We start from the raw sequence: 15,404 nt of genomic DNA on the forward strand, positions 1-15,404 counted from the left end.
ACCAGTTATCGCACATCTTGAATGGACACAAACCTGATATATGTGATTGTGCAATCTTTTTATCTATTGGTTGATATAGTTTTTTAAATCACTGTGCACATTTACTGAGAATATTTTTACAGAGATCCTTTTTTTATGTGTTGTTTTCTTTGACACGATTTTGTGTATGTCACATGATTTTACGTGTTCACCGTATTTACACAATTTAGCACATGGTATAAAGTTATTTATACGCATTCATTTACAATAATTTTCGGCACTGGCACCTTATGCGATTTCCTAGTCACTAGCAAACCTGTTTTACATAATTCTTGTGTTTTTTAATGACTTTTCTATGCACATTGGTTTTTATTTATGGTGTAGTCGATATTTCTATAGATTTATTCACTATCTAGCACTGGCACTTCTTATGCGATTTTGTTAATCGCATTAAGAATCACTATTTATTTTGCTTACCATTGGATATACTATGCTATTCACATTGTGACGTAGAAGTCACCCACTTATATTTGTTCACACTTGAGCATCATTTTTTTCATATTATTTCGCCAATTTTAGCCGCCCATACATCCTCTTTTAGTCTGGGCGATAACACATCTAACTTTAATTATTGTGATGTGGACAGAATTTACTGACCTCTCAGGATAATATCACCCAACCCAGTACTGCGCAACACTACTTCTTATATATGGCTCTGGAGGAGTGGCGTTACCTATTGGAAGGTGCTGCACATCCCATCCTGGTTTACACCGACCACAAAAACCTGGAATATTTGAGAACTGCCAAAAGACTTAGACCACGGCAAGCCAGATGGGCTCTTTTTTTTTCCCGGTTTCAATTTCATATCACCTATAGACCTGGTTCTAAGAATGTCAAGCCGGACGCCCTGTCACGTATGTTTTCTATCCCTGAAGAGACTCGGCCTCCTGATACTATTCTCCCTTCTGGGAACTTCTTGCTCCTCCAAGGGGACCTTATCTCCCGGATCAGACAGGCTTCTGTTGGAATGCCCCCGAGCCCCGAGGTCAGCTGTAGTGAGGGGTTGTTCTGGCATAAAGGCAAGATTGTAGTCCCTGAAGCCTTGAAGTTAAACGTGTTGGAACTCTGCCACGATCATAAGATGGCCGGACACTTTGGTACCCGGAAGACCGCCGAACTGATTCAGCGCACCTTTTGGTGGCCTCAACTTCTTAAGGACTGCAAGGACTATGTGGACTCGTGCAGCACTTGCTCCCGAAATAAAAACAGCCGGACGCGGGCTTGGGGCCTACTGAAACCTTTACCTGTCCCTGAGAGACCGTGGAAAATGATTTCGATGGACTTTATCGTGGAACTCCCCCTTTCCGAGGGGTTCTCTACTATCTTTGTTGTCGTAGATAGGCTGTCCAAGATGGCCCACTTCCTCCCGATGAGGGGCACTCCCTCGGCTATGGAGACGGCCAAGATCTTTGTCAAAGAAGTTGTAAGGCTGCATGGGATCCCGGCAAGTATTGTTTCTGACCGAGGCGCCCAATTCACCTCGAGGTTTTGGAAAGCGCTCTGCGGGTCTCTTGAAATTGAACTGGCCTTTTCCTCCGCTTATCACCCCCAGACAAACGGACAAACGGAGAGAACCAATCAGTCCCTGGAGCAGTACATCCGCTGTTTTTCTTCCTTCTCGCAGGATGACTGGGTCTCGCTACTACCCATGGCGGAGTTTGCTTATAACAACTCCTTGCACTCCGCCATCAACCAGACACCGTTCTTTGCCAATTACGGCTTCCACCCAGCCTTCTTGCCCAGCTCAGTCCCAGAATGCCTTGTTCCAGCAGTTTCCGAGACATTGGACTTCTTTTCTAAAAACAACCAACTCCTAAAGGAAACCATGGCCCGGTCCCAGGAATGCTACAAACGGGCGTTTGACAAAAGGAGACGGGGAGAACTCGTTCTGGCTCCCGGCAGCCAAGTATGGTTATCTACAGTCAACCTTAGGATGGCCTGTCCTTCCAGGAAGTTAGGCCCTAAATTCATGGGCCCCTTTTCTGTAAAAAGGAAGATAAACGAAGTGGCATATGAACTTAACCTGTCTGACTCTTTTAGAGTGCACCCGGTCTTTCACGTGTCCCTACTGAAGCCCGTTACCCCAAATCCCTTTGCTGACCGCACCACCGACCCACCCGAACCTGTTATAGTGAACAATGAAGAGGAGTTTGAGGTTGAAGCAATCCTTGATTGCAGGAAGAGGGGTAATGTAACCCAGTACCTCATCAAGTGGAAGGGTTATGGACCTGAGGACAACTCCTGGGAACCCGAGGACAATCTACATGCTCAGGAACTTTTGCGGGCCTTCAAGAACCGTCAGGTTTCCAGATCGGCTCACCTGGGCAGCCGGAGTCTGCCCTTAGGGAGGGGGCACTGTCAGGGTCGTTACCTGGATGGTCGCGGTGCTGCCCGTGTTGGTGCGCCCCGATGTCCTGCGGTGCGTGCTGGGGTGCGTGTTCCTGTGCGTGCGGTGTTGCGCGCTCCTGTGGGCGCTGGTGCGCGTCAGTGTGTGCCCTCGCGTGCCCCTGCTGGCGCTGGTGCGCGTCAGCGCGCTGTGGTGGGCGCTTCGGGTACCGCTGGTGTGTCTGCCGGCGTTCGGGGGCGCGCGCGCGCGCGCCCGTGCGCGGTGCTTGGCGCCAAACGGCCTATTTAGGTCTGCCACTGACATCTCCCAGGTGCTGCCTGATCAACAGCTTCTCGGTTCCTGTCCCGTTGTTCGTATCCTGTGTTCCTGTTTGCTTACCTCCTGACGACCCGGCTTTCCCTTGACACCGCTGACCTCTGCCTGCATCTGACCTCCGCCTGTTTGACCTCTCTTTTGCCTGCTCCTTCTGTGCCTCTGCTGCCCGCCTGTTGCCGTACCCTGCCTGCACCCGGACTTGCCTGCTCTGCTCCTGTTCTGTACCCAGTTGCCTGTGTCCTATCTACACACCTGCTGCCAGAAGCTTCCTGCAAGTTCCTGCTCCTGGAGCCATATCACAGGCTCTCTTACCACTCCGCACTCTCAGCCACCTGTCTGCTCTATCAGGGGTTGTAAGTCGGACACGTACGGGAGACCACCCTCTGCCCAAGCGGACTCATCAGTTCGGTAAGTGCCAGCCTGACAGCTGTCTTCAGCTTTCTATATTCTTTAGAAAGTAAACATGGTGTTAGAAGTTTTACTTCCTCTTTCAGCAGTGGGAGGGAAGTCTTGGCATACATCTGGGCTGTGAATAGACCAGCTTTCTGCTAATCTATTTATAGCACCCACCCCCGAATAAAATTTTCAGTTGCTTTTACCTCCCGTGTCGGAGAACTTGTCAGAAGTTACCATGCTGATAACAGAAGAACTGAGCAACAGAAAGACACAGGACTTAGGGCTTTGGAGGGAGAAAAATAAACACTACAGCTATATGTGCCCAGGTCAGATTTCATGAATAGGGTTTCACTTTAACTTGGATCAAAGTCGGACTGAAGTTGCAGGGCCACGTTGGATCAGAAGTCGCCCAACTTTCATGTCGGAGCAGTGTGACCTGGGCTAAAGGGGAAATTCGGGTTTATGCTCTCCTCTTCATCTTTTGGAACTTTTTTTGGGGGGCTTGGGAGTGGGTACCTAGTTTTGGTAGGTACTTGCTTCCACTTCCGGTAGGTTGGTAGGTAGACTATGCCTTTAAGGAGACATCAGTGGTCTATCAGATCTCTAATGATGCCTCTGCACTCTGATAATGCTGTTTAAGTAAAGACTGTAATCAGTTGCTTCCCTGGTCACAGTGGTCAGGATTTGACAGCTCTGAAGCCCAAAATGCTCAGAGCTGAATGCTTATACTCAGTGCCGAGACAAGATCCTCCAGTGCCCAGGGCAAAGATGGCAAATTGCGCCCCCTTCATTATGTGAGAGCTTATGAGGAGAAGGGGGAGAGAGCCAGCACCTCCTCCGCTTCTCACTGCTTTCAGCACTAGGCTGACACCACTCCTGTCAGCATAATGGGAGAAGGAACTTGCAGCGCTTCCCTCCCTACAATAAACGATGTGCCCTGGGCCCACCCCTTGTCCCGGCCCTGCTTATACTACCCAGGGAAGATCGGATAACATATGTTCACTGATATCCTTTATATTGACTAGATATGGGCTTGATGTTCGAGACAAACGTAAGTTCGAACATATGGGGTGCTCACAGGACGTTTGCCCGCTGCAGAGCACCCCATAATGCACTGTGACATCACATGACATCAGAAGGGGTGGGGTCACCCGGTTCTGTCACCAGGTTGCCCCGCCCTTGCCTATATAAGAGCTGTCAAAGTGAAGAGACAGCAGTCGTCAGGAGGCTTCCCATGGAGGCGGAGCGTTTTGCATTTTTGCCATTTTTTGGGTCCATCGGGCGGCATGATTGACAGTGTATTTACATCACGGGAAACTTTTTTTTTTTCTTTTGTAATAAAAGAATTGCCAAAAACTGTCTCTTGTGGTTTCTACTTTTTGACACTTTTGGTGAATGGGTAGGGGTACAATGAACCAATCATAAGAAATAAACAATAAACTTTTATTAGCAATTAATACATAGAGATAAAAAAAGAAACACATTAAAATACTGCAGTGGCAGCTAGACCTCTCCAATAATGGTCAAAGATGTCAGAAACATGTCATAGTAGACATGTATAGACTATAAAGTAGCAATAAAATAAGCGAAGACTGCCTGGCAATGGGCTAGCACAGTGGTTCTCAACCGGGGTTCCGCGGCGATCTGACTGTCAGTCAGGCAGCTGACAGGAGGATCACACAGGCAGAGATAGGCAGGGAAGTGGCTGGCATCCTATTGGCTGAAACGCACTGTTCTCTGCAGGCCTCTCCTCCCCTCTTGTCCTTCCTGAGTTAGTGACATCATCTGCCACCGGAGGAGAAATTAAATGTGCTCTGAAGCCAGAAGAAGAAAGCCACCGGTACTGTGCCCAGCTGTGCCCCCCCCCCACAATGTGCCCATTAGTCTGCCCCATGTAATGTCCCACGTCATGTCCCCCACCCCATGTAATGTGCCCTGTCCCATGTCCCATGTAATGTCCCCTGTCAAGTCTCATGTAATGTGCCCTGCCCCATAATGTGCCCTGTCATGTGCCCTGCCCCATGTAATGTGCCCTGTCATGTGCCCTGCCCCATGTAATGTGCCCTGTCATGTGCCCTGCCCCATGTAATGTGCCCTGTCATGTGCCCTGCCCCATGTAATGTGCCCTGTCATGTGCCCTGCCCCATGTAATGTGCCCTGTCATGTGCCCTGCCCCATGTAATGTGCTCTGTCATGTGCTCTGCCCCATGTAATGTCCCCTGTCATGTGCTCTGCCCCATGTAATGTCCCCTGTCATGTGCTCTGCCCCATGTAATGTCCCCTGTCATGTGCCCTGCCCCATGTAATGTTCCCTGCCATGTGCTCTGAATGGATAAGCTCTGCAGGAAAAGAAAGCACGAGTTTCACATTAAATAGGTATGTTTTAATATTTATTATTTTATTTAATGCTATTTCTACAAATATTTGTTGTTATCAACAGCTCGCTGATCATACCAATGTTCTGTGAGCTGTAGATGTGAACATTATTTCAGGGGTTCCTCGAGAGCTCAAACTTTTTGCCAGGGGTTCCTCCAAGGTAAAAAAGTTGAGAAACACTGGGCTAGCGTATCACAGCATGCTAGCGTTGCGAGCCTTATTTGTGGCCAGCAAGCTGCAGTCCCTTTCGTACAATTGTGGGACAGCTCTGCGGAATATGTGGGTCTAGGCTGGGCATTTCCCTCCAGCTGTCACCCCAGGTCTGCTGTTATTCCATCAATTAGCCATAGGTCCATTTCACTCTGACCTATGTGATGTACACCTTATTGCATTGTATGGCCTTGAGGTGCCACGGGGGGGGGCGTAGTCCTATGTCACCCACTGGGATGCCCGCCCCGTTCGCTTTGTGGTGATGCGCACGCACCCTGTCATGGCCGAGTCAGGTGATGTGGAAGCCCTACACTGCACACCTGATTGGGGCGTGTATATAAAAGGCACTAGTTGTAGCCTTATATCATGGCAACCACTTTCAATTTTGGATTCCTTTTCTGGACAAACTCTTACTTTACACATTTACCTGGCTAGGTATGTACCTATTGTTCTTACTCAGAGTTTGATAGCACCATCAGGATTTTTAGATTATTTACTGGAGACATTCCTATCTTTACAGATGGTGTGGATCTGATCTTTTTTATGCTTTTCGTGCTCTAAGCTTTAGCGGTATACTTAAAAAGACTCCCTTATGATGCAAATCTCTTTGGGTTTAGTACCTGTCCAGCTCTATTGATACTGGAATTACCCTTATATACTGAGTATAATTATAAATGCGAAACTTTATCTTATTAGTCATGCACTGTGAATTTTTTTCCCCTAGAACCATTTTCAGTTTTTTTTTTTTTATATCTCTTAGATGGCAGGTTGTTGCCACTAAGCACATTTAAAGCCATATTTGAAGATCCCAGCTACATACTAAAGATTAAATCTATGAATATATATTGTTCATACCAAGGTAGGCATAGGTAGGATCTTGCTTACCCAAACGCATTAAAATAACCGGATATGGGCGTAGTTTCCTAATTATCTTACATAGTTTATTTTCCTTCTTTTTCCTTTGCCTACACAGTTTAGGTCCTGCACTCTCCTCCCTTTGGTGCATCTATATAGACATATATTTATACATTTTCTACCTGGCACGCCCCCACATATTGTGCACTTTGCATGTTGTGTGTCCATTCCTTTGCTCCTGGGTGCAGTCTTGGTGATCTCCGCATACTCTGAGACTATCTACCTATTTTATTTAGTTCTACTGCGTTATAATTATTCATTGTCTCATTCTCTCCTTAGTATATATACAAAGCTCCTGAAGAAGCGATTTTCGCGAAGAGCTTATTTTATTGCTACATTATAGTCTAGTCATACATGTCTACTATGACATGTTTCTGACATCTTTGATCATTATTGGAGAGGTCTAGCCAGGGCCAGATTATAAGAACATCATGGGCCTAGTGCTGAGGATTTTGGTGGGGCTTTTTATAAAAATGAAAGAGAAAGAGAGAGAATGAGCATGTGTGGGAGTGACAGCAACGCAGCCCAGCCAAGGCAAGAGCCCAAAGGCACAGAACCCGGAAGGAAGACCGGGGGAAGATGGAAGCGCCTGGGACCTGCCAGATTGATCGCAGAGCTGGAGGGCTCAGTCTGACAGGTAAGTGTACCCTAATGTGCTAATATGCTGTACATACTAGTACATTATGGCATAACCTACCTCAGGGCCTCTAAAAAGTAGTAATGTTAGCGAAGTTTACTACCGCTTTAATATCACAGGATCCCAGGAGCCTCTCATGGGGCCTCCTACTGACCCGGTGGCCATTGGGGACACTTTTTTACAAGTGGTATATTTAGAGTAGCTGACATCCCCTATGTTCCTCTATACATCACAGTAGTAATCACAAAATTAAATGAGTACTAATAATGGGCAGAACAAATACAAGGACTGAGAAGATTTCCTTTAGTTGAGCTAACAAAAGTGTGCCCATTCTAGGGCTGGTAACATTAAGGATATTCAATATAATTTTAAAGAACTGTTTTTGTGGGTAAGAGGCATGGGGGAGGAGTATGGATGGTATAAAAGTGGGAAGTATGCACAGGGGAGGGAGAAGAGTGTGGGGGGGGTATGACAGTGGGCAGTATGCACAGCAGAGGACAGTGAAAGAAAGAGCAGCCACCAGCTTACTTTGAGTCAGTGAGACGAGCAGCTTACCCCTCCATTACACTCCGGAGTCTTTGGACAGGAGGCAGACAGAGACAGCTTGGAGGTTGTCATCCCCCCCCCCCCCCACCAAGAGGCTGTGCAAGGACCTGCTGAGGTGAGAGACCCAGACCCTAACACCCCCACATCCCATTTCCTCCTCTCCCCATACACTCCATTTACCCTGCCCCAGTGTCCTGCCACCACCCAGTAACCGCAAAATGGGAAATAGCCCTCAACACTCTCTGACAGGTCCTGTGCTGGGCATGGCCTGTGAGCCCTGATGGCCATGACCTAAGGGCAGTAGCTGACCCTGGCTATGGCCCCCCAAGAAGCTTCGGGACTCCACATTATCAATGACCATTATTAGCCCCAAGGCCTGGGGTTGGTCAGGAACTCGGGGCTATTGGCCGCCTGCCCTGGGGGGGGGGGCGCTTTCAGGCCGAACCTGGGCAGGTGCACACCAGGCTGCCTCTGAAGTGAAGGGGGGGAGCAACGCCAGTTTACAGAGTGGAGATCTCCATCTCCCACTTACTCAGTGCGGCCAAGTAACATACGAAGTCCCGATTCCTGCACCGGCTCCAAAAAGCCATTTATACTTACAGTGGAATGTTTTTACTTTTTTTTTGCGTTTTTTTGAGCAATTGCGCATAGTTTATATACTCTTTTTGTGCATGTTTGCAAAATGAAAGTGGGCCGGTCTGGATGAAGTCCAGGGCCAAATTTTTGTCCCAGTCCAGCGCTGATGAGCAGTATGTACAGGAGAGGAATGTGGAGGGTATGACAGTGGGCACTATGTACAGGAGAGGATTGTGGGGGGTATGACAGGGGGCACTATGTATAGGAGAGGAGTGTGGAGGGTATGACAGTGAGCAGTATGTATAGGAGAGGAGTGTGGAGGGTATGACAGTGAGCAGTATGTATAGGAGAGGAGTGTGGAGGGTATGACAGTGAGCAGTATGTATAGGAGAGGAGTGTGGAGGGTATGACAGTGAGCAGTATGTATAGGAGAGGAGTGTGGAGGGTATGACAGTGAGCAGTATGTATAGGAGAGGAGTGTGGAGGGTATGACAGTGAGCAGTATGTATAGGAGAGGAGTGTGGAGGGTATGACAGTGAGCAGTATGTATAGGAGAGGAGTGTGGAGGGTATGACAGTGAGCAGTATGTATAGGAGAGAACCGTGGAGGGTATGACAGTGAGCAGTATCTATAGGAGAGAACCGTGGAGGGTATGATATTGAGCAGTATGTATAGGAGAGAAGCGTGGAGGGTATGACAGTGAGCAGTATGTATAGGAGAGAAGCGTGGAGGGTATGACAGTGGGCAGTATGTACAGGTGAGGAGGATGAAGGAATCTGGGAAGGAAAAATGTAAAGGTTTGTTGAAGGATGTTTAGGGACTGCATAGTGGTTAAGCGGGCCATACATGGATTTGAAATTAGGCCAATTAAGCAGAGACCAGCCATAGTTGATGTTTGTATGGACTAGCTGGTTGTACACAAGTCAATATATTAATTGACTTGAGTACAATCAGCCTGCCAGGTTTTTCCCAAAACAATCAGTGCTGCCAGCTATAGTTAGCAACACTGATCATTGTATTGTGTGGGTAGGGAAGGCTCTCCACTGGCAGAACACAATACCACTGCAGGAGTGATTCCCCCCACCCACAGGTAAGCAGGTGAGAGGGTGTGTGGGGACAGGCTGGGGAGAGAGGTCAGTCAGCAGGGGGCTGAGAAGTGGTCATGGAGTGATATCAATCGGCGTGTGGGGGAGTAACTGGGAGTGATATCTTTTTGAGTAGGGTCTGTCATCTGCAGGTTGGGAAATGGTCACCTGTAATATAAGTTGAAGGGAGGTGGCCTACATGGAAAGTGGGTGGGGAGTGACCTGGTTGGTGATGAGTGTGAAATGGATCATGTGTTTCAAGTTTCATTCACATTTGCGGTAATGCTTACTGCCCTCTGAAAAGCTATCTGTGGTGGATCGCTTTTCAACGAGTGGTATAGCAGCAGCTGACAGGCGTTCACGAGGTGCTACTGCTGCCTCCTTTTTTTTGTTTTGTTTTTTTTATATATATTGCTGAATGGTAGTTTTACATTGTTGGGCTATGCTGCTACTGCAAGCCAGTTTGGCTTTCAATTGCAGAGTGGCCCCATTGAAATCAATAGGCAGACCCCAAGCTGTCCATTGAGCTCAGTGCTTCTGACTAGAAGTGAAGCTCAACCTCTCAGTCTGCTGCAAACAGCATGAGCCAGCTTGTATTTAAACTGGCCGCTCTGTATGTAGCTTCAGACAGGCTGGGCAAGGAGCCCCATATCTCCGGAACCATAGATGATAGGAGCCCCACATTTTGATCAGTGGTGGGGTAGGTCCTCAGCTACCTAACCCCCACTGTGAGCCCTAGTCACCAAGCCACGACCCTCGAAGTCGATCTTTTTTTTTTTTTCTTTTGTGATTTCTTTTTTTTTTTTCTTTTTTTTTGGGCAAATGGGCCTATCTTGAGGTAAGGGGCCTGGAGCTGCAGCTCCAATAGTCCCTATGTTAATCTGGCCCTGGCCTCAGTCCATTTCTACTGAAGAGCCGTGAAGTTGCCAGGTCGCTCCTACATCTGTGTGAGGGTGCCTCCCCCATCCCAGCCATGTGTCCTAGTCACCTATCCCAAATGAGTGCCAAGACCATCAGTGTGTCAGGATTAGGGATGGGCCGGACAACCCCCCCCCCTCACCCCCACCCCGGTTTGGTTGGCACCAGAACACCTTGAACAGGCAAAAAGTTCTCACGAATATGCAAACCTATTAAAATCTATGGAACACGAACATGCCTCCCCCCCCCCCCTTGACCTGAGGTAGGGTTGCCACCTCATCCCTTTAAACCCAAACACTTTTGAATTACACAGGTTCTGAGGCTAATTAAATGCATATAAGGCACCAAGTGAGTTTAATTACTACCTTAATCAGCCACAGAACCTGTCTAATTAATGTGTGTTGAGGTTTAAAGGGATGAAGTGGCAACCCTAACCTGAGCACCCTCATCCCAGCCATGTGTCTTAGTCACCTGTCCCAAATAAGTGCCAAGCCCATCTCTACTCTTCAGTAAGGATGAGCTCAAGCGTGTTCCCAAGCTCCACGTGCAGAGCCCGCCAGGAAGTTGGCGCAGCGATGCGCTAATCACAGCCAGTGAGACATTGCCCGATGTGCGGCTGCAGAGATCGGGCAATGTCTCACTGCCTGTGATAACCGCAACGCTGCGCCGACTTCCTGGCGGGCTCTGCACGTGGTCCATGCGAACCCACCTGAGCTCATCCTTACTCTTCAGTATACAAGAGGGCATGAATACGTGGGGCTGCAGAGAGGGATATGTCTCAGCTGCCTATGATTGGCCCAGTAGAGTGACAAATTCCTGGCAGGGTCAGACTAGAATACAGACACGCCCGTGCTCATCCCTAGTGGCAACCAATCAGCTTCCAGCTTTCAGTTTCAAAGCTTAACTGAAGACTGAAGCTGATTGGTTGCCATGCACATCTGCTCCAGCTTCTATCTTCTGATTTCCCACAAGATTCATTTTCATAGGCGTTACCTCCCAACTAGGGATGAGCTCAGGCATGTTCGCATGGAACACGTGCAGAGCCCGCCAGGAAATCAGCGCAGTGTTGCGTTAATCACAGGCAGAGAGACATTGCCCGATCTCTGCAGCCGCGCATTGGGGCAATGTCTCACGGCCTGTGATTAGCGCTGCGCCGACTTCCTGGCGGGCTCTGCACGTGTTCCATGCGAACATGCCTGAGCTCATCCCTACTCCCAACCTCTCAGCACATTTGTGCAATGGTTGTTCTGTCAAAATGCATATAGACTACATTTATCCTCATTATTAAGAGTTATCGTAATATAATATACCCACGTAGAAGTACAGATTTAAACTTTGCCAAAAATCCTGAGACTTACCAAAATCCAGTGCTTTTCCAGAAATGCTTCATCGGTTTTCTATCTTTAGTCGGGTCTACGCTAATAACATAATTTGCAAGCACTACGCCTGGCAGCAGGCCAGCTGCTAGAAGAATATTCAGTGCTCCCATATCCTATGACTGACACCAATTTGTTCATTAAAATGTAACAAGCGAGACAATCTTGTCACAACAAGACTTCCCCATGCCTCCTCAGCTGGCGTGTACACTGCTTTCAAATGAAACCACTTCCTATGTTATTCAGTGAGGGGGAGGCATGAGCACAGCTTGAGGAATACACCAATCACAAGGCAGAAAGACCATACGTCTCCCCCTGTGAAATCAATGGTTTCTTCCAAAGCTGCTCACGCTGCTAGTCAGAGAAAGCTGTTTGGAAGTTATTTCAAAAAGATTATAAGAACTGAAAACAAAGGTAATAAAGACTGACAGCGAAAATACTACACACAGGAAATTCAAAACAGAATAGGAAAAGATAGATAGATAGATAGATAGATAGATAGATAGATAGATAGATAGATAGATAGATAGATAGATAGATAGATAGATAGATAGATAGATAGATAGAATAACCTCTACGTTTTATTTTTCTAATAAATAAAGTAAAAAAAAAAAAAAACACAAAAAAAAAAAAAAAGCTGAAAATAAAACTGTTTCGTTGTGTTTGTAAACTCGGCTCAGGTCCCGGGAGCACTGGAGGGGTACCGTTCCCTACTTCCAGGAGACGGACCCAGTCTCTCGGAAATTCAGCCCTGTCCTTCTTCCTCTGCCTCCAGACCAATAAGAAAGCTCAGTGCTGCTTTACGCAGTAGGGAACTGGCTTCACTGTCAGGTTCCCTTACCAGGAAGGATGGTGGCTGCACCCGACAGCCGTTCTGAAGATCGGCTGGGGTGCCGACATCTTGGGCTCCCTGAACAGGTAAGTGTCCATATATTAAAAGTAAACAGCTGCAGTATTTGTAGCTGCTGACTTAAAATTTTTCGTGGACCTCCTCTTTGACAACTAAGGACTCTTCACCGACACTATATTTAAAGGAATTTTTTATTTTGATTGTTTCACTTAAAGTGGGGTTCACCTGGTGGCACTGTTCCCCCTTGCAACATCATGCACCGATGCATGATGGGTCGGCGACGTCACAAGAGGGCAGTGCCACCAGTGACGTCACCAGGTGGCCCAGCGCTTCCCTATAAAAGAACTGTCAAATGGAGGAGCCTGCAGAAGACAGACGGCCTCCATGTCAGCGCGGAGTGTTTTTTATTTCTCTTTTTCAGGTGCGGCGGGCGGCGTGATTGATGAAGGATTTACATTGGAGGGCACTGTTTTTTATTTTTTAATAAAGGAATTGTCAAAAACTGTCTCTGTGTTTTTATTATTTTATAACACCTTTTTTGGTGAGTGGTATGCCACACTCATTCACATGGCTGCATTGTAAAAGGAGGCTTCCAGATTCCGATAAGCCCCCCACACGCAGACCCCCACAACCACAGGCCACAATTGTGAAGATGAAGTCCTTGTCCCATCAACATGGGGACAAGGTGCTTTGGGGTGGGGGGGCAGAGCCCCCCTGACCCAAAGCACCCACCCCTCCATGTTCAAGGCTTGTGGCCTGGTAAGCTTTGGGGGGGGGGTGCTCGCCCGTCCCTTCCCCTTTCCTGACCTGCTGGACTGCATGCTAGGATAAGAGTCTGTAAGGCTGCATTCACACCTGAGCGTAGCGCTTTCAAGCGTTTTTGCGGTGTTTTTTACTGCGATTCGCTGCGGTTTTTACAATGTTTTACCGCGATTTGCCGCAATTTTGTGCAGGGCAAAAGGTCACCAATGTTAAAAGAAGAAAACGCCCAAATCTGCTCAATTCGAGTGACAAAAAAGGGTCCGGAACTTGTTTGAGCTTCAGGTGTTCGGCTTCAGGCAACATAGAGTGGAGATGTGAACCATCTCCATTGAGAATAATAGAATTTTTCCCCTCTAGCGTTTTGTAGCTTCAGGCTTCAAGCTACAAAACGCTCAGGTGTGAATTGGGTCTTATGGATTTTTGGGGGGACCCCATGCTGTTTTTTTTATTTTGGCAAGGGGTTCCCCTGTCCCTTCCCCTTTCCTGACCTGCTGGACTGCATGCTAGGATAAGAGTCTGTTATGGATTTTTGGGGGGACCCCATGCTGTTTTTTTTTATTTTGGCATGGGGTTCCGGCATCCCTTCCCCTTTCCTGACCTGCTGGACTGCATGCTAGGATAAGAGTCTGTTATGGATTTTTGGGGGGGCCCCATGTTGTTTTTTTTATTTTGGCATGGGGTTCCCCTTAAAATCCATGCCAAACCCAAAGGGCCTGGTATGGACTGGGGGGACCCCCACACTGTTTTTATAACATTTTTGTATTGCCAGCGTTCTTTTATCTACATTCAGTGGGGAAGCCCGCTGACAGATGATGAGTTGATGATTGGATGTTAAAGACGCAGGTGGCCGGCTTCCCGACCCACTGCTTAACAACCAGCTATTCTTCAAACAGAATTCCAATCAGTTGATCGTTTTTCAACCGATCCGAATTCTAGTCATTCTGAAAAGTTGGAATTCGTTAGAAAACAAATAAAACAAATTTTAACGGATTTCAATGAAATTTGTTACTATTTATTACTATTTCATTGCTGTTTACAGATAATCTGACAGAGCTTGAGCTATTTTGCACAGAGGAATGGACACAAATGTCACTCTGTAGATGTTCAAAGCTGATGAAAGGGGGTTCTACAAAGTATTGACTTAGGGGGGCTGAATACAAATTCACACCACACCTTTCACATATTTATTTGTAAACAATTTTGAAAACCATTTATCATTTTCCTTCCACTTCACAATTATGTGCTACTTTGTGTTGGTCTATCACATAAAATCCCAATAAAATACATTTATGTTTTTTCTTTGCAACATGACAAAATTGAAAATTTCAAGGGGTATGCATACTTTTTCAAGGAACTGTAGCCTACATAAATTTCTTTGTCAATATGTCAACATTCAAGCAGAAATCAGTTGATTGTATACAGAGAAGGTACAGGATCGTTCGACCACAAATATTACCAATTTATACACGGAAAGGTGCTGCTAATTTCAACATTAGCAGCAAAAGGTGCTTCAACAAAAAAGTATTAGTGTAAGGGTGTGCACACTTATGCATCATATTATTTTATTTTTTTATTTTGACTTCCCTCCACCTAAAAGATTTTAGTTTGTTGTACAATTTATAGGTCAAAAGGTGGAAAAAGTTCTGAAATTATTTATCTTTGTCTCATTTTTTAACATCACAGAAACCTGACATTTTAATAGGGGTGTGTAGACTTTTTATATCGACTGTATGCTTACATCCATGGTGGTGGAAAACTTGACTTTAAGTGTTGAAGACTTTTCTCATAAATCAATATTTTATCTAAGAATGATTACAGTCTATTGAAGGGTAGCTCCCTCACCTGTCATTATGTACACTCCATTTCTCTCACAAATGTGCTATGTGCCCATGATGTCTTCTGGCACAAATTCAGCTTTGCTGACATCAGTCATAATAGAACTTAAATTTGGCCCAGTGTACTGATCAAGAGCCAGAACAGCAATGTATCTGAACATTCATCTATGTTTCTCTAGTAACAATGTGCATTGAACTTGGTGTCTGCTATTGCCTGTGCC

The 15,404-nt window shown here is 46.7% G+C and overlaps 1 protein-coding gene across 2 annotated transcripts in view; it reads right to left on the reverse strand.

The window, feature by feature from the left end:
- Positions 1–11,974, reverse strand: part of IDUA (alpha-L-iduronidase) — a 256,317-nt gene extending 244,343 nt beyond the window's left edge. For both annotated transcript variants that reach the window (XM_077476102.1, XM_077476101.1), the window contains exon 1: positions 11,719–11,974. In XM_077476102.1, the coding sequence (XP_077332228.1) occupies positions 11,719–11,849 (131 nt within the window). In that variant the 5' untranslated portion in view covers positions 11,850–11,974. The remainder of the gene's footprint in view (positions 1–11,718) is intronic.
- Between the last annotated feature and the right edge of the window lie 3,430 nt (positions 11,975–15,404).

The sequence above is a fragment of the Lithobates pipiens genome, unplaced genomic scaffold (assembly GCF_037356315.1).
Source record: "Lithobates pipiens isolate NorthernLeopardFrog02 unplaced genomic scaffold, aLitPip1_a1.2 Scaffold_13, whole genome shotgun sequence".
Lineage (NCBI taxonomy): Eukaryota > Metazoa > Chordata > Amphibia > Anura > Ranidae > Lithobates > Lithobates pipiens.